The sequence below is a fragment of the Rhipicephalus microplus genome, chromosome 8, assembly GCF_043290135.1.
Source record: "Rhipicephalus microplus isolate Deutch F79 chromosome 8, USDA_Rmic, whole genome shotgun sequence".
Taxonomy (NCBI): domain Eukaryota; kingdom Metazoa; phylum Arthropoda; class Arachnida; order Ixodida; family Ixodidae; genus Rhipicephalus; species Rhipicephalus microplus.
The window spans coordinates 57534358-57561514 of record NC_134707.1 but is presented as its reverse complement, the minus strand read 5'-3'; the positions used below and the strand labels follow the sequence as shown (position 1 = coordinate 57561514).

Sequence of the window (27157 nt, the reverse complement as noted above, 5' to 3'; positions counted from 1 at the left end):
TGCGGGTGGTAAGAAGTTTTCAGACAACTCCCCAACAACGTCAACCATTTCAAGCTGTTGCTCTACACCAGGGACGGACAGAAGCTGCGATAGCCAGCGACTACTGTAGCCTCATCGTGGCCACCACTGATGGTTTCGCCACTAATGAGCCTTTTACTACCATCGCGCCTCCATCGTCTGACGAATGCCTTGATGTGCGTTTTACAATGCATGAGCTTGACGCTGCGATTTCTGCCTCCCGACGCTCATCGGCACAAGGACCTGATGGAATCACGTGTGCTGCACTCAACCAACTTGGTACAGAAGCACTACATATCCTGTTATCTCATTATAACACCTCATGGGAGTCAGGAGAAGTCCCAGCTAATTGGAAATGCAGTCCCATTATTGCATTGCTTAAGCCGAGGAAGTGTCCTTATGCACTTTCCTCCTACAGACCAATCGCCTTAGCCAGCTGTGTCGGAAAAGTGATGGAAAGAATGGTACTGTCAAGATTAGAGTGGCTTCTAGAGAGCAACCACTCCTTTCCTGCATTTATGAACGGTTTCAGAAGAGGCCGATCTGCCATTGACGGTGTGGTCGACTTGATCACCAGCGTTGAAGAAGAAAGAAGCCGATGCAGACTAGTGGCGGCGGTCTTCTTAGACATCAAGGGTGCCTACGATAATGTGCTGCATTATGCGATCCTTGATGCACTGGAAGATTTCGACATCGGTGGACGACTGTACGCTTGGATTTTTAGCTACCTTAGGGACCGCACCATTTACATGACGACAAATAACAGAGACACCGATCGATATAAGGCTCATCGTGGTGTTCCCCAAGGAGGAGTTCTCAGCTCGATCCTATTCAATGTCACAATGATCGGCCTAGCAGTAGAACTTCCCAGCGCGGTGAAGATCAGTGCATACGCTGATGACATATGCATATGGGCATCCGGAACTACTAGCCCGCAATTGCGAGCTCGACTACAGCGTGCAGTGAGGATCACATACAAATATCTACAACGTCAGGGGCTCACTCTTTCAATCGACAAATGCGCAGTGCTTGCGTTCATGCGCAAGCATATGTCGCAATACCCGATATTTATTAATGGGACAGCGATACCTGCTGTAACGCACCACAAATTCCTTGGGGTTGTCGTACACAGAGATCTATCGTGGACGAGGCATGTCGCAGTACTTAAATCTAAATTGAAGAGCTTTGCTCTCGTTCTTCGCCACGTAGCAGGAGCAAGATGGGGCCCGTCAGAATCATCGCTACTTCAATTGTACAATGCTCTATTTGTGGGATACATTTGATACAGCATGCCGGTGCTCTCCAATATGAGACCTAGTTGTGTGAAGACGCTAGAGTGTGTTCAAACTCAATGCTTACGAAAATGCTTGGGTCTACCGCCCTGTACTTCAACAAATGGGACAATCGCAGAGGCTCAAGCTTGTCCCATTAGTGTATACATGCTCTGCGAGCCACTTAGTGTTCACCTCCGATCGCTGAGCAGACACAGACAGCACCCACTGTCAGTACTACCCGCCACTCACCCAGGTTGCAGTTTCTCAAGAATAATATCGCGGCATGAAAATGTTATACCATCAAGGTTTTCTCCGCCAAATGCCCCTGCAGTGCCTCCATGGGTCCTGCCTAAACCACCTGTTTCTTTTACGATACCTGTAATTACGAAGAAGTCACTCATTTCTTTTGTTGGCCTCAGACAACTGACCCTATATCACATTTATACAACGTACAGTGATTCTCTGCACGTGTACACCGACGGATTCGCCACGCTAAACACCTCCACCGCAGCCTTTGTCATCCCAGACATAGATATCGCTCGACGATTCAAAGTGTACCATAAAACTACATGAACTGCCGCAGAGCTTGTCGCTATCCAGGAGGCAACAAGATTTATTTCCGGAGAGCGACCTCGAGCCTGGACGATTTTCTGTGATGCCAAACCCGCTTTGCAAACCATTAATTGCATCATGAAGCAAGGTCCGTATTACAGCTTGGCAATAGAAATCACAGAACTTATTCAGGTTGCTTCAACAAATGGTCATCTTATGACTTTCCAGTGGATTCCCGCTCACTGCAACGTGATGGGAAACGAAGAGGCAGACGCTGAAGCTAAAAATGCCTTAAGCAGTGCCCCTGAAGTACGCATTGCCTTTTTACGAGCTGACACGAACGCCCTGCTTCGCTGCGTGATGCGCAGCTACACACTTCAGCACTGGACCGAACCGGAACGGCGTCACCAGCGACTTCACAAACGGGACCCGGAAATGAGGTTCCGCATGCCCCCTAAATTTAAACGGCAACTCACAAGTATGATCCACCGCATTCGTCTTGGTGTAGCGTACACCAGACGTTACGCACATATCATCAGTCGCAGTGACACCGGTCCTAATTGTGAGCACTGTGATGTGCCACAAACACTTGAGCACATATTTTGTGTCTGCCCAGCATACGCACGTGAACGACCGCACGTGAACGACAAACTGATTTCTTCTACTGAACTATATCCCAGTAGGTCATTAACTGATGAGACCATGTTAGGCCCTTGGCCAGACACCAACAGTGCAACTGCGGTCACAAGAGCAGTTATAACCTTTTTGGAAACAACTGGACTATGTGCGCGGCTATAAAATGCGTCTCAACTAGAAAGAACACTACATACTCACCTCTCTATCTCACCATCGTCATCCATTAATCTTTCTTTTCCCCTTTCCCTTCCCCCAGTGTAGAGTAGCAGGCTAGAGCAAGCTATCGCTCAGGCCGACCTCTCTGCCTTTATGTAAATAAACTTACCTCCTTCATCTTCATCATCATCGTCAGCCTGACTATGCCCGCTGTAAACAAACGCGTCTCCCATGATCCGCCAATCAACCTGGCCTTGTGCCTTCCGGTGCACATTACACCTGCAAACTTTTTAATCTCATCGGCCCGCCTAACTTTCTGTTTTCCTTCGTGCATTTGCCTTTTCTGGGAATCCAATCGGTTACCCTTAATAACCAGCGGTTATTCTGCCCACGTGCTCACACACTTATTAATGTGCGAGCACGTAGGCAGGATAAGCGCTGGTCATCGCACCAGGCCTTATACCATGTTTACTGTACAATGAGTGGGTGATTTAAGAAACTGACAACTGACCAAAATGTGGGATTACATCCCAATGAAAGTGAAAAGACAGTGAATTATAGTAACGCATTCACACATCATTTCTGCTATGTGAATACAAGCGATATATATATATATATATATATATATATATATATATATATATATATATATATATATATCGTGCCTTGATATCGACCACCACAGTCCCTCGAAAGTGTTTGCCGCAGCTGACGTCCGCATCGCGCCGTTGTCCGCCGTCCTAGTGCCTGTGTTTTCCCCTGCTGCCACTAACTCGACGCTCCTGTTCCAACCAACTATAGCTAGTGTGCAACACCGAACCATCGTCCTCCCGTTTGCCAACATCAACTTTTCCAATGGTTCGGCGGTACTTTATGCGTGCAACGTTTCTGCTTGCCCGTACATCGTGCTACGCGGTGAGTGTCTGGGAAGCCTCGAGACCTTAAATTGTATTTTCGAAGACCCGATCTATCCAGACAAGCCATTTCTACCGACTTGTGCCATTACACTCGCAACTGACGCTAATGAACCTATGGATGTATTCCGCAAGTCCATCGATTGTAACCTCACGCCTGGGCAGCAGAAACAGCTGATCAAGCTCCTACAGCGTTTTCGAGCCTCGTTTGACCACAATCAGCCTTCCTTAGGTCGAGCGTCATCTGTTGTACACCGTATAGATACCGGTCAAGAGACGCCATTACGGCAGCGTCCATATCGTGTGTCAACTACCGAACGCCGTGCCATCAATGAACAGGTTGACGACATGCTGACACGTGGCATAATCGAACCGTCAAGCAGTCCCTGGGCCTCTCCAGTTGTGTTGGTGAAGAAGAAGGACGGATCCATCAGGTTTTGCGTGGACTACCGGCGTCTCAACCGAATCACGCGCAAGGATGTCTATCCGCTGCCACGCATTGACGATGCCTTGGACTGCCTACAGGGAGCCGAATTTTTCTCTTCTTTAGATCTCCGCTCTGGATACTGGCAGGTACCCATGGCAGAAGCCGATCGTGAAAAAACTGCTTTCATCACGCCCGACGGGCTTTACGAATTCACAGTGATGCCCTTCGGCCTCTGCAACGCGCCAGCTACTTTCGAGCGGATGATGGACTCTATCCTTCAAGGCCTCAAATGGAACGTTTGCCTTTGTTATTTAGATGATATTGTCGTCTTTTCAACTGATTTTGCAACCCATTTAACCCGCCTCGAGAAAGTCCTCGCGTGTATTTCTGCCGCGGGGCTGCAACTGAATCTGAAGAAGTGCAATTTCGCCGCTCAAAAGCTTACGATCCTTGGCCACGTGGTTTCAAAAGACGGCATTCTTCCTGACCCTGCCAAACTTACAGCCGTTTCAGCGTTTCCCAAACCGACCACCATGAAAGAGCTCCGAAGCTTCATAGGCCTTTGCTCTTACTTCCGGCGCTTCGTCCGCAATTTCGCGACGATCATCGCTCCTTTGAGCAAGCTCCTCGCCGGCTCCAGAGACCTTTCAGCCTGGTCTGCCACCTGTGACGACTCTTTCAATGAACTGCGCCGCCTCCTCACGTCGCCGCCTATTCTGTGACACTACGACCCATCGGCACCCACAGAGATCCACACCGACGCTAGTGGTGTCGGGCTAGGCGCTATTCTTGCACAGAAGAAAGACGGCTTCCAAGAGTACGTGGTTGCCTACGCAAGCCGAACTCTTAGCAAAGCCGAAAGCAACTATTCTGTCACTGAAAAGGAATGCCTCGCCATTATTTGGGCGATAGAAAAATTTCGACCTTACGTGTACGGGTGCCCTTTTGACGTCGTGACTGACCACCACGCCCTCTGCTGGTTGTCGTCATTGAAGGATCCAAGCGGTCGCCTCGCCCGATGGGCATTACGCCTCCAAGAATATAATATTCGCGTGGTCTATCGCTCCGGTCGGAAACATTCGGACGCAGACGCCCTATCCCGTTCGCCTCTACCCCCTGACCCGGACTGCTGCGAAAGTATAACCTGTGATGCCACTGCCGTCACCATCGCCGACATGCCATCTGAGCAACGCAAGGACCCTTGGGTTGCTTCGATTCTAGACATCCTGGCTGGGCGGACGGCTTCCCCCCCTTCTCGCACGTTGCGTCGGCAAGTGGAGCACTTCGCCACTCGCGACGACGTGCTGTACCGACGCAACTACGCACCCGGTGGACGTCAGTGGCTACTCGTGATTCCACGTCATCTGCGATACGAAATTTGTTCCACGTTTCATGACGACCCCCAATGTGGCCACGCAGGCTTCCTGAAGACTTATTCTCGCATACGTCTCCGATATTACTGGCGTGGCATGTACCGTTTTATACGACAATACGTTCGGGCCTGCTCGACGTGCCAGAGACGAAAAACTCCCCCTTGTCACGCCAGCGGTACCTTGCTACCCTTACCATGCCCATCCCGACCATTCGACCGCGTCGGCATCGATATCTATGGTCCCCTTCCCAACACTGCTGACGGTAACCGCTGGATCATAGTTGCCGTCGACCATCTCACGCGGTATGCCGAAACTTCATCCCTTCCCTCGTCTACAGCAAAAGACGTTGCGACTTTCGTTCTTCACAACATCGTATTACGTCATGGAGCACCTCGGGAGTTACTGAGCGATCGTGGTCGCGTATTCTTGTCAGACGTCATCACAGCATTGCTGCGTGAGTGCCACGTCGTTCACCGCACTACAAGCGCCTATCATCCCCAGACCAATGGAATGACAGAGCGCTTCAACCGCACCCTTGGTGACATGCTGTCTATGTATATCTCGTCAGACCACTCCAATTGGGACCGAGTGCTCCCGTTTATCACGTTCGCTTATAATACCGCCATTCAAAGCACTACTGGGTTCTCTCCTTTTTTCCTCCTTTACGGACGCGAACCTTCTTGCACTATGGACACCATTCTTTCGTACAAACCTGACTCCTCAGAGTCCACGACTTTGTCTCAAGCCGCTACATACGCTGAGGAATGCCGCCAACTGGCAAGAGCATTCACAACCCAAGACCAAGGACGCCAAAAGCACCACCATGACGCATCAAATAACACCACTTCCTACGATCCAGGTTCACTCGTCTGGCTGCATGTTCCCTCTGCTACACCTGGCCTTTCTACCAAGTTGGTCCCCAAGTATCACGGCCCATATCGTGTGCTACAAAAAACGTCACCGGTGAATTACCTCATCGAGCCACTGGAACCATCTTCTGACCAACGTCGTCGTGGCCAGGAAATTGTCCACGTCTCGAGACTTAAGCCCTGCTACGACCCTCCCGTGTTTACTTGTCCATAGGTCGCCAGGATGGCTCCTTATTTCGTGGGGAGTAATTGTAATGAATTAATGAATCTGAGTAACGGACGCTCTGCTGGCAACGAAGAAGACGATGATGATCGGTGGCTGCAGTAGTAGCTCGCGCACGCCGCTCGCCATTAGCCAGACCTGCCTGATAAAGGACATTTTGCCAAGCTACGTCTGAACCTTTCTCGACGTACAACACCTCTATTTTAATATATATAATCAAGTTTAGCAGTTACAAACAAAAACTACCAGTTGTTCGGTATTTAAATACAACTGATGAGCGAAGCTCCATAGAAACGGGAGACAAACGACTGTGTGCCCAGTTTCGCTGCTGGCTTTCACAAAAGCGGTTGGGTGGGGGCAACGTTTTTAAAACCAGTACAGTTTGCACAGCTCTGCTCGCCAGCTGGCTCACACACGGTGGATGTGTGAATGCACAGGCGACACACATGCACCGCGAGCAGGGATGCAGGGAGGAGTAGCTGCTTGCAATGCGTTGCGCGTTTCTCTGTGCTCGCTCTCTCTGCACGATTTTCATATGCACGAGGCAAGATACAAGATGTAACTACAGCGTTGCTAGTACTTGTGTCACTCGTCGCATTCACTACGGAGAAAAAGTGTCAATTGGGAGCTGCGAAAGTTACCTGGTTCTAGAAACGCCTAAATGGAGAGCAGTGATGTGGCGGGAGGCGACGACAGCGACGGCACGATGCAGGCCTATGAACCTTCACTTTTAAAGATAACGGCATATTACTCAGCCTAACGAAGGAGCCTTCAGGCTGGATTACGGAGTCGTTCACTGTGCTGAACATAGTCTGATGATCACAGGCACAACATAATTAGGTGTTATAATTACATTCGATCGTATGTTCATAGTTACCATATGCATATTATTATCTATTTCAGCTCTATTCTGTGCTGCTTATGAGGTACGCGAGTTACGGGCAGCCAAGCTTTCGAAATGCGTGCAGAGTGCACGCATACACAGAAAACTGTCGCACAAAAACAGAATGCACAGACATGCTTACCTCAAACTGTTTACAGTGCTATCTGTTATGTTAGTATATGGCATCAAGTTGCTGCACACCGAACCGTATGGTATATAAATGTTACACAGCACTTTCTGTGTTACCATTCTGTGATTAGACTCTCTGAATGTAGCGCTGAATAAAACAGGTACCACAAAAATTGGTTGTCAGTCCCTTTAAAGGCTCACCCATTAAAATGTGCACCAGGGGCAGCGCCTGAATTTTTTTTTTCACAGCGGGGGCACCCCTGACAAGCAATTTTGTCCAGTGGGGCTAGAAAGTGGGTTTCTCATGCATTTTTTTTTTTTACTATGCTTGATCTTTAGTGGTTGGGGGAGGCCTAGGGGTAGCAGGCGAAAATTCTGGGGATGCTCAAGCCCCCCCCCCCCCCTACCCCACAATACTCCTCCCCCCTTTCGCTAGCATCGTCTCTGAAGTGCAGAGGCATAATTCATTACCATAGTCAGCAACAGCATCAACAAAGCATGCAGCTGTGCACGTTGCCTTAATGACTCAGTGGGTGCTTTACAACTGTACCTACAGTCGGTGTTATAGGACCATTTGAGATGCCCAATGTAACACGCACAGATGTTCGTTCAACAATTGAGGTCTCCAGAGAAAAATGAAGTGAGGTGTGTGAATATAATAGGTGACGTAAATGGGGCCCAACATTTCTATAACGTTCCAATGGCATTCCACTCTTAAAGGCAGAGCTCAAGCGCTCTTTTAAGCTTTTATTGAAATTATCTTTTCTACAGCGAGCAGTTTCAAGCTTCAACGTCAAAGGTATGCAATGTGAGGCATGAGACATTTCAAGTCAATAACATTACAGCACCCAGCAGGAGGATTCGGCAGCTACAACCATGAACTTTAAAGAAATAAGGTACAGGTTCGATTCCTGGCAATGTTTTGAAGCAAGGAGAATGCAAGAGCACCCGAGTACTTTGATGTAGGTGCAAACTTAAGAACCTCGAATGGTCAACATTAACATGAAAGTCCCCACCATGCAATGACATTGTGGTTTTTGCTCACAAATGCTCCCCCACTCAAGTTTCTAGTTTAGAGCTCGCCACTAGAAGACAGCAAGCCTATCAATTGGTGCAAAATATGGCACGTCCCCAATCTTCAAGTTTGTCTAACAAAATGAAATAGATCCTTGGCCAAGCATTCTGGACATCTGGCCATCACGGAGCGACATGCCATTCCTTTTAAAGGGACACTAATGTCGACGTGGATTCCTTAAATAGCTTTCCAGAAACCTTGTGGTGCTTGTCTCATGCCAAGGAAATGCTTGGTTTTAAGAAACAGTTTGTCATAGTGCTCTGCATACCGTTAGCCCAATCCAAACCACCCACCTATGAGAATGGCCTTCTGACGTAGCGCTCGCCATACCTGCAATTCTCGACGTCTGGCAGTGCAGATTGAGGTACTTTAGTTGGGCACGGCTCAGCAAAAACAGAACTTATGCATGCGTCCTTGGCAGGAGCTCCTTTTCGCATGAACCGGACTAAAATGAATAAAGTTCTACTTTATTCTGTCTTGCAATGCAACAAAGGGTGTTCTTTTGTAATAGATAGTTTGAACACTCATGAGCAATCTTACTGAGGCCCTACTATGCCACCGGGCTTGTTTTGCCGAACTTCCTTCGCCCCCACTCACGGCGACACAAATCGTGTCTTGGATTTTCTTTAATTCCTCGATCGCTAAAGTGATGTTGCATAAAATATTTCGATTTTAGACATGTACAGATTTTTCACTCGTACGCCAAATGGTATTGACATTTAGTGTCCGTTGAATATTGAAAACAAATATCCACGGCGACAAAAATGAAACAAGTTTGGCGCAGGCGCTAAAACTCGCAACCGCCCTCGCAATGCGGACGATCCGACATGCAAGTTTCGGTACAAGTAATCCGACTTTAAAACGATGCAGTGGTAAATTGGACGGGCCTCACACAAAGTCGCAGTATCCGTGCCCCATATCCAATCGCATCTCCGCTAAGAGCGGAAACAACACAGGAAACATTCGGAGCTTCTCAACTTAATCTGCCACGTCCTATCTGGCTGTCACGGAGAACCGCCCTTTCGATTACGGGCAAGCCGGAGCCATCATCCTGACCACTTTTCAAAGGCAAGCTACGTCGAGTCAAACGCAATGTAGTGACCAGTTCGATAATAAAAACAAAAATTGCGACAACTGGCTAAATGCTGCCAAACACACGGACGGCTGATGCAAGTGATTAGGACGCAGGACAGGCCGAAGGTTTTGTCGCATGTATGCCAAAGCTGCCAACGACAAAAAGCTTTTGCAAACTCAAGGGAGACTACACACTAGGCCGACCGAAGGTCTCTTCTAACAACACGTCACTCAAGAACGACGTGTCCCAACGTCTGCGGGCGCTTTGCCCGTCACGTAAACAAAACTGTCCGGCCCGTGTCTCTGAAACAACGCGTTCCTATTACTGGTCGATCGGAGCATCCACCAAAACACCGACGACGCTAAGACAATGTAAACAGGCCGCTCTGACCTCGAAGTGACGCAGGGACGCCAAAACCAGAACGTCGATGCACACACGAAACGTCGCCTCTCTATACGAAACGGTGCGTAAAACGAGATACGAGAGAATGCAGAAGCGGCGGTTCGACAGACTGTCTTGGGAGCCGACGACACAGAAAGACGTTGAAATCATTGGCCAAACCGAAAACGATTGTCGCTAGCATCCTCACCTGATCGATTCCTCTCTCTTTGGCTCGCCGTGTGATGTGCTCACAAGGTAAGGAGGGACGGGGCTCGGTCAGATGTCCGCTGATGCCAGCTGCCCGCAGGCGAACGTATCATACCGGATCTTCGCGCCGCGCCATTTCGGGCGCGATCCGATTTTTCTGTGGGTCGTACAACGCTGGAGACCGGCGCTCAAACTTGCGGGCCACGGGTAACGCGACGATTCGTGCGATGCCACGTAAAGTAAGAGCACATTGCAGTCCCCTACGAGTCGATGTCTATTGGGTCTTTTCGCTGAGGCCTGTTTGATAGCGACTTGACTTATACTGTAGTCGAGACGCTTGGTGGCGCTAGCAGGCAGTTTTATAATAATAGTGCAGGAGCTAGTAATATTAGTGTCGATTGGTGTGTCGATCGCGATCCAACCTCCCAACGGGCATCGACTTTTATCGGCCGCAAATAATTGCCTCACACGTCGGAGAAATTAAGCCGATCTCGGCAGAGATTTCCTTACAGATCGCGCATCTCGTTCGAAAGCGCCCAGTTCAACCTGACGTATCTGCATAAAGGACGGGACGGAGAAGAAGAGACGTGATACACATACACATGCATAAAGGACGGGACGGAGAAGAAGAGACGTGATACATACACATGCATAAAGGACGGGACGGAGAAGAAGAGACGTGATACACACACAGCGCTTACTTACAACTTGTGAGGTGACCCTCACAAGCTTTCGCTGTTGAGTTCCTCTGTTAAATTTTTATCTCAACAAATCAGGATTTTCATTAACTAACCTATGTGTAGTTTGCAATGAACCGGAAACAATAGATCACTTTCTTCTCACATGCCACCGCTTCACCTCACTGGGCCGAATAATTCTTGAAATACCCATTGGTATGCTCGGATTGCCAGTCAATACATCCACCCTATTATCGTCTGCAGCCAGTCAGTTGGGTGTGGGCCGCAGTGCTATTCTGTCAGCGCCACGACCGGCTTTAAAAAGCCGGTCGTGGTCAGCGCTACATAAATTCATTCAGGCAACCGCAAGGATACGCTGCTAGTGGTACTGCCAGATATATCCAATTCTTTCTCCCCCTTCCTCATTCTTGTTAATTTGTTTTATATATTCTGGTTTATCGCTTTCTTCTGCAATTTTTTCACGTTTTTTTTTTGAAGGAACATTATAATTGTTTCTATCTAATTTCCATTATTTTTTTTAGCAAGCGTTGTAAAAAAATGATCTATTATGAGGTACAGTGTGGCCAATCTCCCATGTGGGTATGAGCCAAGATCTCCTAGGAGACAACCCAGGTGAAAATCTGTAACTGGGAATCTAACTGGTTTCAACTGGTCCCAGTTGAACTGGTTTAAGGAACACTTTTCCAGTTGGGAATTTTTCCCAGTTGGGAATCTATTCCCAGTTGGGAATCTATTCCCAGTTGGCAACTGGGACCAGTTGGGAACCTATTCCCAGTTGGCAACTGGGACCAGTTGAGAATGCATTCCCAGTTGACAACTGGGACCAGTTAGAACGCATTCCCAGTTGAGATGTTCTTAACTTTGAACGTGCAAATGAGCATTCTAAGCACATGAAAGACTCCAAAGGACTTATGTTGAGTGTATATGAGACGATTCTATTTATTAATGCAGAAAAAACATTGCACAGCCCTAGTCTTTGGTCTTCGTTGGGTTATCTATGGATTGAATGCATTTCGCAGTACATTTACTGTGGAGGTTTTCGTCGCTCTGCCTTGATGCAATCCTGAATTTTTTCAGTTAGTATGCTGGTCAAGTTTCGGGCTGCAATGGACGAGTCGGCGCCTGTCACATGCGACCAATGGTTGAGTGTTTCTGTAAAAGAACAGGTGACATGTTACGTGCACTTCTCAGGATAGATTTAGCACATATACACAGCAGACCAACCTTCCAGAACCGCGACCTTTTCAGGTGTCAGCGCAGGCTTTGCAACCTCGCCGAGGTTCCTTCTTCCTGGAGCTACGCCACCTTTAACACTGCGTGACGCTAGCCCTTTCTGGGACCATATGGCTTGTGCCGTTTCCTTCACCACCAGCCTTGCCTTCTTGTGAGACAGAATTCTTTTTGCCTGAATAGGCGTCAGGCAGATGCCCTTTTGAAGATGAAACTGTAAATATCAAGGAAGAGAGCGATGCAACATCTTGTTCCTGTAATTATTATTGGCTGACAAAGAAGTTCAACTTAGCAGGCGTACAAATATTGAATAGCAAAAATTTTATTATTACAAGTTTTTGTGCAATATAATTTTTTTCTGAATGTGGTAATGAGCATGGTTTCTTTTTTTGTTTACTTGACTTGTGAAACAGGTTGTGTGGGGAAGGGGGGGGGGCAGCCTTGCATCACTGCAGTTTATTGTATGCTTACCAGCTGGTGAGCACCGGACTATGTAAGAGATTTGAAATGCTCCTTGGCTTTGCCACCGCACGCTATCGGATATTCACGTGAGAGAGGAGGCATTTTCGCGCCACTTTGGCAAAAAGACAGCAGCGGTCTAGATACAGGTACTTTAAACAATATTTTTGGTAGCCCTGTATTTAATTTTTTGTTAGCAGACATACACACCAGATGTCAACCTATATATGATGATTAATGCATACTACAATTTAGGGCATATGTAATTATTACATGTTCCATAATGTAGGTGTTGCCGACTTTCAGTATTTGAGAATTTGAAGAGCACATATTCAATTCACGAATTAAAATATTCGCAGGGCCACTATTCGATTTGTATTCGGATATGCACATGCTTTTGCCACCTCATATAGTGTTTCTAAATGTCCAAATTATCTGTGGTATTGGTAATATATCTAGCTACCGAAATTGACAAGGGCAAGTATACAAGCCACCTGTACTTTCTAGAAGCTAAAATGTAACATGTACTGCAGAAGATTTCACAAACTTACCAACAACTGCTGCTGTTTTGCACCACTGTCATTGGCAACATGCCAAGTAGCTGCACATCGTTATTGTGGAGGCACCTCTGAGCTGTTCGGCAGGCAGTTTGTTTCACACGGCTTATAATAATATCATGGGTTTCATGTCCCAAAATCACATGATTATACGGGATGTCAATGTGAAGGGATCTGCAAATTTTGAATATAGTGTGTTCTGTCCTCAATAGGAGTATTATATTAGAAAAGAGGCTGTGTGCACAAAGATAATAGTAAATCATGGTCACTAAGATTACAAATGAGTGCTGTAACTAAATCAGTGCTGTGAAGCTAGATGTAAGTATAATGTAATGAAGTGACAATTAGTTGGGATGCAATCACTCAATTTACTGAATGTAAACACATTTAATTCAAGCTACCATAGTTGCTGGTGTGAACATATAACATGCTACAATTTATGTTGGCATCTACAGTATAGATTTGAAATTATTTACTTTTTGACCATTTGCATCAATCATGTTCAAAGAATGCAACATTATGCTAATTTCATTGTGTGCTTGAACTTCACAGGTAAAGTGCAAAATATATACTCACAGAGCCATCTTCTAAATATGAAAAACATTTCCCTGAAAAAAGATGTTGCAAATTTGTGAAACATGGAAATTCAGTAGTTTCCTACAATAGAAGCACACAAGTAAAAAAGCCTACTTGGACTAGGCAGGTCATCAGATTCTTTTGCTGCACATGCTGGAAACACAAGGAGCAAAGCTAAATGTTTACACAAATACTACACATAAGCCTGTAACTCACCAGTCATCGAAGTGGGAGGTTCCTCTATGAAGTCTGCATAAATATTTTGCATTGTTGTAATTACACGTAAGCAATGCAATAGAAATAAACCTAAAGCCTTACCATCAATGGCACTTCGTGAGTGTAGACTGCCAGCATCTGGTGTGAAAAAGCCAAAATTTAGATCTCACAGGAATAGACAAACATCCTCCAACTTACTCGGTGACCCAGGCACAGTCTCTTGAATGGACTTTACTGCATTTTTTTGCAATTTTAAAATCAGTTACAAAGGCTGTATTGAGAAAATAATCTAGCCTCTTGCAATTTTTGGCATGCATCATTTTACTTCATTTATGCATGCAAAAAAATCAGATCTGTGTGCATAGTACACCAATTTACAAAACTTGCTAATTTTATATTTAATACTATTGCACATACAATTCATGCAGTGATGGAAGCAATACATGAACATCCTGGTTACTTGTGTGTTTCATTGTGTCAAATGTCATTTGCTAAGGAAGTGCAACATTGCATTTCCTAGCAAGTCTCAAGGCAAAAGTCATCAAACATGCATGATCCTTTGAATTCTTTCCCAGCAGGAACAAGCTTTGTTGACTCACTGGACTGCAAATAGTATACTGCAAAGTGCTTTAAGTAAATCTGAAAAATAATTAGTGATTATGAAGTAACCGATTATGCATCTTGATCCATTACATGAGAAGGGAATACTGCTTTAAGTACTCTAGCTCAAGAAGTGCTCTTATGCTATATGCTACAGATGATTGTCAATTCTATGTAGTATGAAACTAATAACACTAAATTTAATAACAAAAATGAATATGCACCTAGGTTGCTTGTGGCCTTTGCTGTCTCCTTTCTAGCTTGTACAGTGCAGCTCTCAACGTCAGCCTCTTTGCTGTGCTGCAGGTCTTCAACTGTCAAAATATTCAAGAAATGCTCACTAGCTATGAAATTAACAGGTTGTCATCAACATATAAAAAAACTTTCTCATTTTAAGAACTAAAATCAATATATAATTATTGTACTTACACCTCAGAAATTTTGAGTTTAACAGCACCTGCTGTGAGCTAACTTGTTCTTGCAAGAAGATGTTGTCTTGCCGCAGCTCCTTGCATCTCTTTTTCCAAAATTTGGTTTTTTTCTTCTCTTCTGTTACTTCTGAGCTGGACACGAGAGAGTCATCCGAGCTTGATGATGAACTCAGTCGCGTTTTTCGCTGCGTAAACATTTTTTTTTTTTTTGCTTCACTGAAGCTTATTCACAGTGAAAAGAAGAAAAGAAGTTTAAGGAAATCGGGTATTATATAGTTAATACACGCTCACAGTTTGTTCCGAGTTCTGTCGGAGAGCGTGGCTCATCTGCTTTTTCAAGATCTGCTCGTACCGGTCTTTTTTTGCTGCAGTTCGGTTGACAGCTGTTTTTTTCATTCTTGCAGCCTGCAAATTTTGGATTAGACATACTCCCAATATCTTAAAATAATTCGCACTTCCTTAATAGATTCGAAAAAAAAGAGAAACACCTAAAAAAAAAAAGATTTGCGAATGAACAAGTGCGCACTTACAGTGGCCTTCTTGGTCACAGCTCCTTCAACGTCCGAGCCTTCCTCAACTGCAATTTTAGGGATCGGAATTCTTTTTGGCGATTCCCGAGCTTCTTTCTCTGTGGCTGAAAGTGCAAGTGTGGATATTAGACTAACGCGTAGATCAGGGTAGATGGATGCACTTACCGCCAAGTCGAAGTATCTGGGCTTTATATTCACCCGTGTCGTCACCGTTTGCTTCATCCTCCCAGTGAACGACATACACTGCCTTGCCATCGAAATCCGTCTCGTGCTTCGGATGAAAATCATGGATATCCTCCACTCGCACAACATATCTACGAGTGTCATGTGCATGGTCACTATCTAGAAAGCGAACTAGCGCGAACATTATATCGAACCAAATATGACAGTCAACGGGCTCAGCGCGCACGTGGGTAACGCGGGCCTGACACAAAGTGGATTGTACTCAGCTTGGCCCGGCTTCGCTCAGCTCAACCAACCAAGCCAAAACTGCTTGGCCTGGCCTGAATTTAAACGCGTACAAATTCATAAATAACGTTGTTAAAGAAACGGCCTATATATAAATAAAAAACCTGTAACGTTCGGTGCTAGAAATGCAAATAAAAATATATTACCTATTATTCACTTCATTGCTAAGCCGTTACAAAGCCGACTGAATCCAGATCTCAAGTCGTTTGCATGGCGTTTGCGCTTTCGTGGATCGAAAGATTTCCACTCAAGCGCACGCTAATACATATCGATTTGTATTTTTTTTATTAGACTGAAGGCATTTTACCACAGTTCGAAGTGTACATTCTGTACCGCTAACATGTCCCGGACGCCTAAACGACGGAAGTTATATCTAGAGCCATCCTTCGATGGGAAAGAGCTGCCCAGATCAACGCGGTACAGGGCGTCTCGCCTCGCGACTGACACTAGCCAAGTGGAAAACGTGATGTCTGATGGTAATGCTGCTGCAGATGAACCTGCTGATAATTCGCCAGTTCGCGTCTGGGCAAACGATGAAGTCGACGAGTGCGAAGAGTCGGGACCGAGCGACGATGAGGAAGCCCTGGCAGAGAACGCAAAGGAGGATGATCGTGAAACTGATGGCTCCTTTGACTCCGATTTATCTGCTGAAGACATCGTGACCCTAGTCATGGACTTTGCTGTTAACTTTGGCCTGGCGTGGACACAGGTAGAACACCTGATGAAACTAGTCAGTTTTTTAATGAAAAGAAAGGATCTCCCTGACACGAAGTTTCTGTTTAAGAAATTTGCGGGAGTCTCCACTGATAGCATGGGCTTTCATTTCTATTGTCCCAACTGCATTTGCCTTCTCGGCGAATGTGACGGGGACCTTAAGAAAAGAAAAGAATTCAATGCAACATGTACACAATGCCAACAGTTGTACAGTGGAGATACCCTTACTGCGCAAGGAAGTTTTTTTGTGACCCTTCCCATGGGGCAACAGATTTCTTCAATTCTTTCGTCTCAAGATACTTCCAGGTCACTTAAAAACTCTTTAAATGCACTTGCACATCGTTCACACGCCGCCTCTATGACAGACTTTACAGACGGAAGTTTGTATCTGCACCAAAGAAAAGAACTGGGTCTTGGCGCTATGGACATCACATTGACCATAAACTCGGATGGTAGTCCTGTGTTCAACTCATCCAAGTTTTCGATATGGCCCGTGCAGACGACAATTAATGAGTTGCCGCCCGGATTGCGTTTGAAAAATGTTACTGTTGCTACACTGTGGTATGGACAGTGCCACCCAGACATGACATTGGTGTTGGAGGCATTCACGAAGCAAATGGACTCGCTTACCAGGAGTGGTATCGAGTGGACATGTGATGGAGAGACCTTTCAATCAAAAGTGAGCCACTTCTATTTCATTGCGTAGTCTCCTCCTAGCAAACTTAGTTGCATATTGTGTCCTTCCGCAATATTCCTTAACCAAAAACTAAAAAAAGAAACAGCAAAAGAGAAGGCAAATGAAAACTTACTACTGTAGTGATACTAGTTTTTTTTGGCTTCATGAAAAAGCTTTCATTTTAGTCTAATTTAACTGCTATATAACGCTTTAAAAACTGAGCAATGCACGAAATATTCTTGACTTTTGGTGAAGTGCCTGATTTAACTATAATTCTTTTAAAATTATGTTACAACAAATAATGGTACTGCTTTAAAAATACATATTGTCAACACACAAGCATTTGAGCCAAGTTTAATACCACTGTCGCACAGCCACTTGAACTCACAATTGTGCCAGATTCAGATTGACATTCTACACCACGATTAGCCTCATTCTACTGCTTGCACAAAGTAGGCAATCGGGACCGAGAAATCTTATCCCGACCAGACTTGAGTATGATTGAATTTGAAAACCAATATAGCACTGTCCCATTTCTTCATTAAAACTATATTCTTTTTGTTACATTACAGGTCTATTGTTTCGCTGCTGTAGCCGATGCTCCAGCCAGGGCTCTGATGCAGAACACAGTCCAGTATAATGGATACTTTGGGTGTGGCTGGTGTTTGCACCCTGGCAAATGCATTGAAGGTAAGCAAACTGACTTGTGTACAAAAATATCTGACAGACTACATCCTGGATATCAGCTTCACAATCACTATTTTGTTACTGAAATTTGGTTTGTGCATTATTATTACATCCTACTTAATTTTATTTTCACGCATTCTTTTCTTAAAGTATTTTTGTCACACTAAAAGTTAACGTGCATTCAAGACATGCTAGCCTTCTTCTTTACTTTACAAACTTCTAGAAAGCTTCATGTGGCCTTCACATCTGTATGCATTATTACAGCAGTTAGGAGTACCTGACATTTGCAGGAATATTATTACCAGTTAGAAAAATCTAGTATTCATTGCTGCAAAGGTTTTTTTGCCCACCCTCCCGAGTTTTGTATTTAATTTGTTTCTATCATTTTTATTTTGCAGGAACAGTCAAGTACCCTATAAGCGCTGAAGCTCCACCCGACAGGACTAAAGAAGGGATGATGCAAGACATGGCTGAAGTGCACAGGACTGGTGTTAATGTGCGAGGAGTTAAAGGGCCTTCCCCATTAATTAATTTGGTGGGGTTTGACATTGTGTGGGGCTTCACGCCTGATTATATGCATGGGGTTTTACTTGGTGTCACACGCCAGTTTATGGAGCTGTGGATGTCTGGTGTAGGCGCTCCATATTATATAGGGTCGCCACAGTTGATTAGGATGGTTGACGAAAGGCTTTGTGCCATTAAGCCTCCTCAATGCATCACGCGCCTGCCAAGATCTGTTGAACTGAGAAAGTTTTGGAAGGCAAGCGAGTGGCAACAGTGGCTGTTGTATTACAGCCTTGTTTGTGTTCACAGAATCTTGCCTGGCAAGTACCACAAACACTTTAGCTTGCTGGTGAAAGCTGTATACCTCCTACTTGGAGATACTGTCTCAGCCAAAGACATCAGGGATAGTACTGAGTGTCTTGTGCAATTTGTTATTCAAGTCCAAGTTCTCTACTCTAAGAAGGAAATGACTTCGAATGTACACTTGTTGTTGCACCTTGCAAAAAGTGTTACAATGCAAGGGCCACTCTGGGCACACTCTTGCTTTGTCTTTGAGGCGGGCTTAGGAAAGATTAAAAAGCTCGTCACTTCCGCTAAAGGAGTGCCTCACCAAGTGATGAGCAGAGTGCTTATGGCCAGCAAAGTTGGCGCACACAATGCAGCCGCTAGTGAGCAAGTTAAGAATTTCTTGTGCTCTGATTTGTGCAACAAAGAAGAGTCGCTGGCCCTTTTGGGAAAACCAAGAGCTGTCAGTGAGTCCATTCATAGAATTATTGAAGCGCAAGTCCCACACCAAATCACAGGGCCTGTTGAGGAATATGATAGAGTTCGCATCTCTGGACGCATGTTCCACAGCGAACAATATCAAAGGCCTCAAAAAACTAACTGCACAGCTGTACGACTGCGAGACAATATGCATGCTAAGATCCAGCATATTGTGTCAGTTAGCTGCAGTGACAGAAAAAGGATTTATTTTGTGTCTAACAGCTATGTTAGTTCTCTGTGTTTCGGCACAACACACATTTCATGTGTTCAGAAGTGGGTGGCACAGAATGTCGTCGAAGTGGACAGGCAGGCAGCTCCATGCCTGTGGATTGACTGGAACGAAAGGCAATTTTTTTGTAATCTTGCCAATCGTTTCCCATAAAAAGATTACCTGATTTTTGTTTGCATTTAGCTTTTTGGAAAATTTTAAAGGTGTCATGTTATACTTTTTATGATAAGTGTGAACGCACTCGGAGTTGCATGTAACTGACATGCTACACATTTAACTACTGCCTTGCTCATGCCATGCCAGCATGTCCAACATTCCCTATTATTTTAGGTTGTTCTTATAAGAATGTGGGCTCAACTCGGTTCTTATGGGGACCATTTCAAAGGCACTTGCACATTTTCCAGGCGAACCCAATGATTAAATTCACTACTACTGTTCTCAAAATAGTACTCAAGCAATCCCTTTTGCTTGTATTATTATATGGGTTTAATCGTGTAACCTTTGGTTATGTTCCTTTGGATGAATGTACTTGTATGAATAAACCTTTCGTGCTGTTCAGCCACATGGAATAAGTCACAAGCCATTTGCTTCTAATATAGTTGTGTCTGCAGCATGTCGGCAGTAGTCTCAGTTGGGATAACTGTCGGCACTACCCCACATTTAGTTGTTGCACGGAAGTAACCGCTGTACTGCACACAAGACTATTATGCTCCAACAAGATGATAATATTAATACTCGGGCGTCAATCAGGCCGTGATGGATGTAAAAAGATTGACAACAGCTGTTTGATATTAGTTCAATGTAATTATGCTAAAGCGTACGACTGAGTGCACTGTGTTGCTCAATTTCGATATGAAATATTTCACAATAATAGGATTTTCAAAAGTACGAGATTAAGTAAAACTGTTCAGATTATTCTAATATCGAGGTAAACAATGTAAAGAGGCTGACATCTAAAGAAGAAAAAATAATTCATTTATAAACCACAACTCACCATTTGCAAGATGACAGTTACTCATTGTAATCTATTCTAATACTGGTCCTTTAAAGTACTACTAGGCTGGTAATACAGTACCCTACAATGAGTAGGACAAAAAACCTATGGATAAAACCAATTCCTTCAAGTGCAGCAGTGTGTCACATACATCTAGTTCAATTTTTTTCTGTTCTTTCACTGTAACGATTCATAAAACCAAAAAAAACTGGCAGCATTTCTATTTAGGGCACAACTTGGACCATTTTCTTCCAATTGAATTGCTTATGGTTTTCAGCTGGGCACTGCTTCCAGTTCAAGGGCATGCTCATGAAATTCCTGTGGTCCCTGTGGGTGGCCAGTTGAGTTGGGACATGTTGGTAACTGGAATCAACTGGGACCAGTTGCTAACTGGAACCAGTTTCAACTGGGACCAATTAGTTCCCAACTGGGACCAGTTGCTAACTGGGACCACTTGCAACTGGAATCAACTGGTACCAGTTAGTTCCCAACTGGGACCAGTTGCTAACTGGAACCAGTTGCAACTGGCATCAACTGGGACCAGTTAGTTCCCAACTGGGACCAGTTGCTAACTGGAACCAGTTGCAACTGGCATCAACTGGGACCAGTTAGTTCCCAACTGGGACCAGTTGATACCAGTTAATACCAGTTGAAACCAGTTAGATTCCCAGTTACAGATTTTCACTAGGGAAGACAAGACTTACAGCAATGCAGTTTATTCTGAGAATTAACAATACATATACCCTAATACCAACCACGTACTCAAACTAGAAATCGTGTATCTAAAACAAATCAAGCGACACTTAAATATTATATTTATTTCACTGATAATGATACAGAGGGCTTGCTGATACACGTGTCACAAAACTTGGCACTGAATCGCGCTCCTATTATGAGCCTTGTCATTTCGTTAGTATTGCTTCAAATTATGCTAGCGCCTCCTGTCAAAGTAGAAGGGGCTTTGGATGAGCATATGATTAAAGCATCTACCGGTTTGCCCTACATAGTATGCATCACACGTCAAACGGATCTGGTAGGTGACTCCTGTGATGCACGCTACAAACCTAGCTGTTACGGTGAACACAATAACTGAGTTGCCAAGGCGCAGCCTGAGAGTTTCCTCACAATACGCTGCAAGGAGCGCTTGCCAACGCCTATTTAATCACACAAGCCTAATTGGAGGGAACACTAACGAAATGACAAGGCTCGTTATATGTGGTATTCACCTCCGAGCAACCCTGTGCTTCGGCTATCCGCACAGCATGTGAGAAATGCGGAGAAGCACAGAGGAAGGCCCTCCTCCGTGCGGAGAAGGCACTACTTGCGGCCGCCATGGCTAGGGCCATGCACACACGTGAGCACATGCTGGTTGCGTGACACTAAAACTTAGCCGCTTTTTGCATCCAACATCCGTTATCACGTTTGACTGGGCCATATTTGTGTGCAGTTATCACATACATTGAAAATTTGACGAGCCCGAAAACTCAAAACCAGTTAACTTTTATTCCTCAATTGACGAACGTTATTCGCGGTCATGTTGCGGCGAAGCGTCGTGGCGAGTGATTCAGCCGTGTTCGCCAGGCAGATTTTTTTAACAAGGCTTTGGGATGAATGCTTGAGAGTGGTTAGCCTGCAAATGGAAACTCAGTTGAGTTCGGATTCTGACAGTTTTGAGTATTTCACATGCGAACGAAACACGAAAATAAAGAAATCACAATAACACGGTAAATGCAGTCAGTTTCAATGCTCTGGCAGACACGTCTGCGAAAAGCACAACACAGCGGAGCACACAACGCTGGCTTATTCATATTAATACATGCGCGGTACCCAGCGAGGTTAAAATGAGAGGCGCATGCTTTTGTTTTTCTCGCTAAAGTCACCTCAGCTACACTTGAGTGTCAAAGCGCAGGTGGCTTGTAACCTTGGTCTGGTGAATAATTTAATGATCTTGATACTTTTCATTTCATTGATCAAAGCTGTGGGTGAGCCAACCACGTCGAAATTTCAGTCTCGTGTGCGCTTTACCGCAATCTAATTTAATTTGCACCATGCTGTGGTATTTTCACGCGTGCATGTTCGTAAGCACTGTTAAGCCCACTGCGTCAACTAGATTCTAAAACATCGCACTAGCATCAAATTCATGGGTAAATTCGACCTTAGCGCTCAAAGATTACCACTTTGTCCGTGCATCGCTGTTTAGCATCGGCGTCCAATTTCTCGGCGTACACGCTAGCCTATAGCACGCATCGCCCATTGCTGCAGCAGCTTCACAAATGGTAAATCTCGTATACCTTCTAAATCCAAATAAAATAAAACAAGACCAACGTGCCCACAGTAACTTGTGTGCACCTGTTGGAACCACTGGACTCAACCATCGGCATGCCGCCGGCCGCTGCTATGGTGGCCTTCAAAATGGCGGCCGCACAGTAGCCAGTACCAACGTTTCTAGAACTAGTTCTAGAAACGTTTGCCAGTATACAGCTGGCGCACTTTTCGCTGCCGCGCCCGCCAAGCTGACATCACGTGAATACAGCCCATAGAAACGCGATATTTTCATCGCCAAGTTTGGTGACACCTGTATCAGCAAGTCACCTGTAGCATTACCAGTGAAAGAAATAGAATATTTGAATGTCGCATCGTTTGCTTTAGATACACGATTTCCGGTTCGATCACGTGATTTGTTACTTTACAGGCAAAGAGTAATCGTTAGGCTAAGTTAAGCAGTTTCGTCCTGGAGGACTAACGGATCAGTGGTAAACATACTGTTCTACTTTACAGCGATGGCTTCACTTATCCAGCTGCTAACTAAGAAAATGCCTGTGATTGTTCAGCGAACTGGGAGCGCGGGGGTAAACACAGACACAAAGCAAAGGGGAGGCACACAGTGCTCATGCTGTGTGCCTCCTCTTTGCTTTGTGTCTGTGTTTACCCCCGCGCTCCCAGTTCACTGAACAATCATGAATTACCAACTAGCCCACCTTTCCACCCTATTGAAAGTACCTGTGTGCATGCGTTTGACTTTCAAGCTTAGCGAAGGTCAATGCTGGCGAAAGATCTTCCGTGGACATTCAGGCGCGGCGTGTTCAAAAAAAAAAAAAAAAAGCAGTGACACAAGGTTACCATCGCCTGAAGTGCTGGTTGCGTTCATTTTCATCGCACGTTTCGGCCGAGAATCTTGTGTCTTGAAGTGCAGTCTGCGGGCTCCCTTGCCGCTACGAGTGTAAGTGTAATCGAAACGCGTGGACTGGTCGTCCTTGTCAATCAAGGCATGCAACGAAGCCATATCTCCACGAATTAACGGTGTCTTCCTTGGCCAATGCATGAAAAACCAAGCTGTCGTCTAAGGGATCTGGTTTAACCAACTTCAACCACGGCAATTTAGTTTTTTTTTTTTTCTGTGCTAGGACTTACGCGCTGCGTTTGCTCGTCAGTGCAGGAAAAAGTGCGTATCGAGCAAGAGGATGCACACGTCGGAAATTCAATTCAAATCGAACTACACTGATGAATCAAATTAGATAAACAATAATTGTAGAGGCTTGACGTAGCAAAAGCATGCAGCATATTTGAGTGAAAGAAAAAAAATAAGTCATAGCAGCGTTTATTGGTCATTTCACAAAGAGCTCATTTCAAACGCAAACACGTATTAAACATATGTCTCCGTCAAAGTTGTTCTGAAATGACATTAAACGAAACTAATCATCACCAAGCCAAGAGAATAGACCTGCGAAACGACGGTCAACGAAACTTTAAGACACACCACGAGGAAACCAAACACCTCCGCGTGGATAGGAAACGTCCCGTGACAAAGCCTTGCAGAATTAATCCTTGATGTACAAGCTTTTCTTGAGCACCGAGCACTTCACTTCGTGATGGTATGCGTCCGGCAGCAGCGTTTTGAGGAAAGCGTTCAGCACCATCGCTGTAAGGCCCCAAACCTTGAATTGACCCGCCAGAAAGACGGGCATCGCATAATCTCCGCCGTTCAGGGTTCCACGGCGACCCCTGAACTGCGTGTAGCGCAAGTTCGACTTCTCGCACAGCTCTTCAAGCGTCCGCACAAACGCTAACTGAACCTCGGCGTCGTTGACGTTCAGGTCGACATTGAGGTCGATGTCCCGACCGCTCTCGCCCAGCATTGCCAAGACGACGGTCATGGAGAGTTTGTCGCGCGGGTTGTAGAACGTCGGGAAGGTGCCGAGGACCTCCACCTTGCTTCTGCTGACGCCTAGCTCTTCTTCCGTCTCCCTCAAGGCCGTGTCCACGGGATCAATGTCTTCGGCGTGCTCCATGCCACCCGGAAAGCAAACGTAACCCTTGTGGCGGAGCAGTCGACTCGAGCGCAGCGTGAACAGTACGGACGGCTTGCCTCCTCCGCTGGTGCACAGCGGAATGAGAATGGAGGAGCGACGAATTTCGGTGTCGGGCCGCGCCGGTTGCGCGGTGCCGAGTTTGAGCTTCTTGATGTTTTCGAGGCACGACTGAAGCTTGGGACGCGCGAAAGCATCGCCCAGGGCTGGCTGCGATATCGCGGAACTGCTCGAAGCCGTCGACAAGCGAAGCGCGCTGCGATGTGATAGCGTAGCGGCGCCAAGCATGCGGCGAATTCTCACGCAGTCGCGAATTGGCATCTTACGTTTGGCGCTCGAGCTCTCGTAGGCGTGAATGAGGAAGCGTTCACACTTGACCGCATTCGATATGACCGCTTCTGAGTACGAATTGGGGGGAAAAGTTTACGACAAACGTGCAGGACGAGAGAAACAAACTATCTCTGTGGGCGCCGCCATTGTTTATGTTGCCAGTTGCCTAGTTTGCAATCGCTAAGGCTGGCCTTATTGTTAATAACGCAAATTAATCCATGCATTGACGTGTTTGAAAGGTATCTGAGTATTACTTACACTATAATTAAACATTTTAACAACAAAAAGTAAAATCTTGCCTAAAATATGCATAAAATTGAAACGTGAGCCCTAACTCTACTTTCGGTTTTTATCTGTGCTCGTGCTTGCACTTTGCGAGTCACTACGGCGTGCTGCGGTACTGCATTGCTGAGGTCATACAGTTTATATACTAAATACTAACTCTATGGATGAGGCCACAATAAAAGCATGATAAGGTTAGTCATTTGATGGTGTAATGGTTCTGGTTTCGGTTCCGAGTGGTCGTGCTCAAATACGTTTCACGGGGTATATGCTATCTTTAAAGGGGTCGTGAAACGGTCGCTCTACAACGACAATGTGGTACCATCGGCAGCCACACACGCTAACTAAATCATCAGCCCGAGTGGACCTGCATAGACGCTTTGCCTATCGCAGAACGCGGAACTCTACGGCATATCGAGCGTGCTCGAGAGGCGCTCATCGGCGTCTGCAATACGCGATACGCGTCCTACAAGATCGCTACTTATTATGACGTCAGAGCTCTAGTCAGCGCTGATTGCGTATGGTAAAGACGCTGATGGGTGTCCCAATTGCACGCACTCGCAAGTACCGAAGAGTTCCGCATTCCTCGATAGGCAAAGCATTACTTATGATGACGTCACCTACTTAGTGCGTGTGGACGCCGGTGGTTTCAGTAATAGACGAAAAGGCAGGAGTCGCTGTTCACTCTCCTACACTTGGCTGGTCGTTTTCGCCAAGGCTACAAGACTTCACGCCTGTGTTTGAAACTGAACTCGTGGCAATTATTCTAGCACTACGCAAACTAACTTGGGACACTCATACACTATAATAATTACAGTTTCACTGTCAGTATGTAAGTCGCCTACAGCTTCATCTAAATTCAGATGCTTTAAAGACGTTCCTAACGCTAGTCCTTCCTCAGCTGAAGCTCTTAAAGTTATCGTGGGCACCTGGACATTGTGGATTAGAGTTAGAGGAAATGGCGGACTCGTTAGCTCAAGCGGCATTGAATAGACCAACACATTCTGTCCTTCATGTAAAGTAGCCAGTATGAATGCGATAAAATATAGAAAATATATACTCTGTGCATATGCCATAGAGCCAGTAACATCATGGACAGAATTTGGGCATTTGAAATTTTAATGGAAAACCGAGTGGTGTCCTACTAGACAATTGCGAGTCATGCTAACTAGATTACGTTGTCGTGTGCCTCCGTTGAATCTGTATTCACACAGAAGTGGTCTGGTGATGACTCCCCTGTATGTAGCTTTTGTTCAGAAGTGGAATTAATAGGACAATATTTTTTGTCATGTCGCCGTTACAGATTATAAAGAAAACAACTCCTTAATCGTCATCACATTGGCTAAGCTAGGACTGACCTTCACGGTCGACACTACACTTATTTTTAGTGCTTAGGCTCTGGACTTCAGCCGCAGGGGCGCCTTTGATGCAATTCGCAGTCATTTTCACGCAACAAAATGAATGTGCCTCTAAATGATTATTATTACATGTATTATTATGCCATTATACAACAATTTCGATACTAGTGTAATTTACAGTCAAGATAAAGGCTATACTGTCAGGTCAGAATGGTAAAAAGTAATCATTGCACTCTTTCTGTAGTTAAGCACTTTTTTCTTCCTTTTCTTAGGAATAGTTATTTCTTGAAACGCCTAAAAGTTCATATAACCATTTCTTGGTCAAGCCCCCTGTGTGGGTATGAGCCATTAGTT

At 45.4% G+C, this 27157-nt stretch overlaps 4 protein-coding genes across 8 annotated transcripts in view; 1 reads left to right on the top strand and 3 right to left on the bottom strand.

The window, feature by feature from the left end:
* Positions 1–10446, bottom strand: part of LOC119164511 (protein sel-1 homolog 1-like) — a 40943-nt gene extending 30497 nt beyond the window's left edge. The window contains exon 1 of the mRNA XM_075871899.1: positions 10194–10446. The gene's annotated coding sequence lies outside the window, so the exon portion shown is untranslated. The remainder of the gene's footprint in view (positions 1–10193) is intronic.
* Positions 10447–11799: 1353 nt separating this feature from the next.
* Positions 11800–15990, bottom strand: LOC119170817 (uncharacterized). 5 transcript variants are annotated; one of them, XR_012885630.1, is made up of 13 exons: positions 15655–15990; positions 15490–15593; positions 15251–15364; positions 14958–15144; positions 14753–14842; positions 14127–14162; positions 14031–14066; positions 13929–13961; positions 13827–13865; positions 13713–13744; positions 13131–13310; positions 12115–12334; positions 11928–12042 (listed from the first exon to the last, which is right to left on the bottom strand). XR_012885630.1 is itself a non-coding variant. In XM_075871903.1 (12 exons), the coding sequence occupies exons 1-12, from the start codon at positions 15854–15856 to the stop codon at positions 11915–11917; spliced, it is 1221 nt and encodes a 406-aa protein (XP_075728018.1). In that variant the 5' UTR covers positions 15857–15984; the 3' UTR covers positions 11800–11914. The 5 variants fall into 5 exon arrangements, 4 of the variants coding, with proteins under 4 accessions (XP_075728018.1, XP_075728020.1, XP_075728019.1 ...); XM_075871903.1 differs by lacking the exon at positions 13131–13310 and having other exon boundaries at positions 11800–12042; positions 15655–15984; XM_075871905.1 differs by lacking the exons at positions 13131–13310; positions 13827–13865 and having other exon boundaries at positions 11800–12042; positions 15655–15984.
* A 57-nt stretch (positions 15991–16047) lies between these two features.
* Positions 16048–19698, top strand: LOC142769059 (uncharacterized). The gene is made up of 3 exons (XM_075871898.1): positions 16048–17350; positions 17920–18037; positions 18433–19698. The coding sequence occupies exons 1-3, from the start codon at positions 16298–16300 to the stop codon at positions 19683–19685; spliced, it is 2424 nt and encodes an 807-aa protein (XP_075728013.1). The 5' UTR covers positions 16048–16297; the 3' UTR covers positions 19686–19698.
* Positions 19699–24108: 4410 nt separating this feature from the next.
* Positions 24109–25288, bottom strand: LOC119164510 (mitochondrial coenzyme A diphosphatase NUDT8). The gene has a single exon (XM_037416710.2). The coding sequence runs from the start codon at positions 25152–25154 to the stop codon at positions 24345–24347; it is 810 nt and encodes a 269-aa protein (XP_037272607.2). The 5' UTR covers positions 25155–25288; the 3' UTR covers positions 24109–24344.
* Positions 25289–27157: the final 1869 nt, after the last annotated feature.

Bases quoted from the DNA above. Each gene is read 5' to 3' on its own strand.
- LOC119170817 (XM_075871903.1), bottom strand. From the start codon at position 15,856: ATGTTCGCGCTAGTTCGCTTTCTAGATAGTGACCATGCACATGACACT. The intron at 15,594-15,654 runs GTAAGTGCATCC...TTGCACTTTCAG, and splicing joins CCAGATACTTCGACTTGGCG to CCACAGAGAAAGAAGCTCGG. The intron at 15,145-15,250 runs GTGAGCGTGTAT...ATGTTTACGCAG, and splicing joins GACAGAACTCGGAACAAACT to CGAAAAACGCGACTGAGTTC.
- LOC142769059 (XM_075871898.1), top strand. From the start codon at position 16,298: ATGTCCCGGACGCCTAAACGACGGAAGTTATATCTAGAGCCATCCTTC. The intron at 17,351-17,919 runs GTGAGCCACTTC...GTTACATTACAG, and splicing joins GAGAGACCTTTCAATCAAAA to GTCTATTGTTTCGCTGCTGT. The intron at 18,038-18,432 runs GTAAGCAAACTG...TTTATTTTGCAG, and splicing joins CCCTGGCAAATGCATTGAAG to GAACAGTCAAGTACCCTATA.
- LOC119164510 (XM_037416710.2), bottom strand. From the start codon at position 25,154: ATGCCAATTCGCGACTGCGTGAGAATTCGCCGCATGCTTGGCGCCGCT.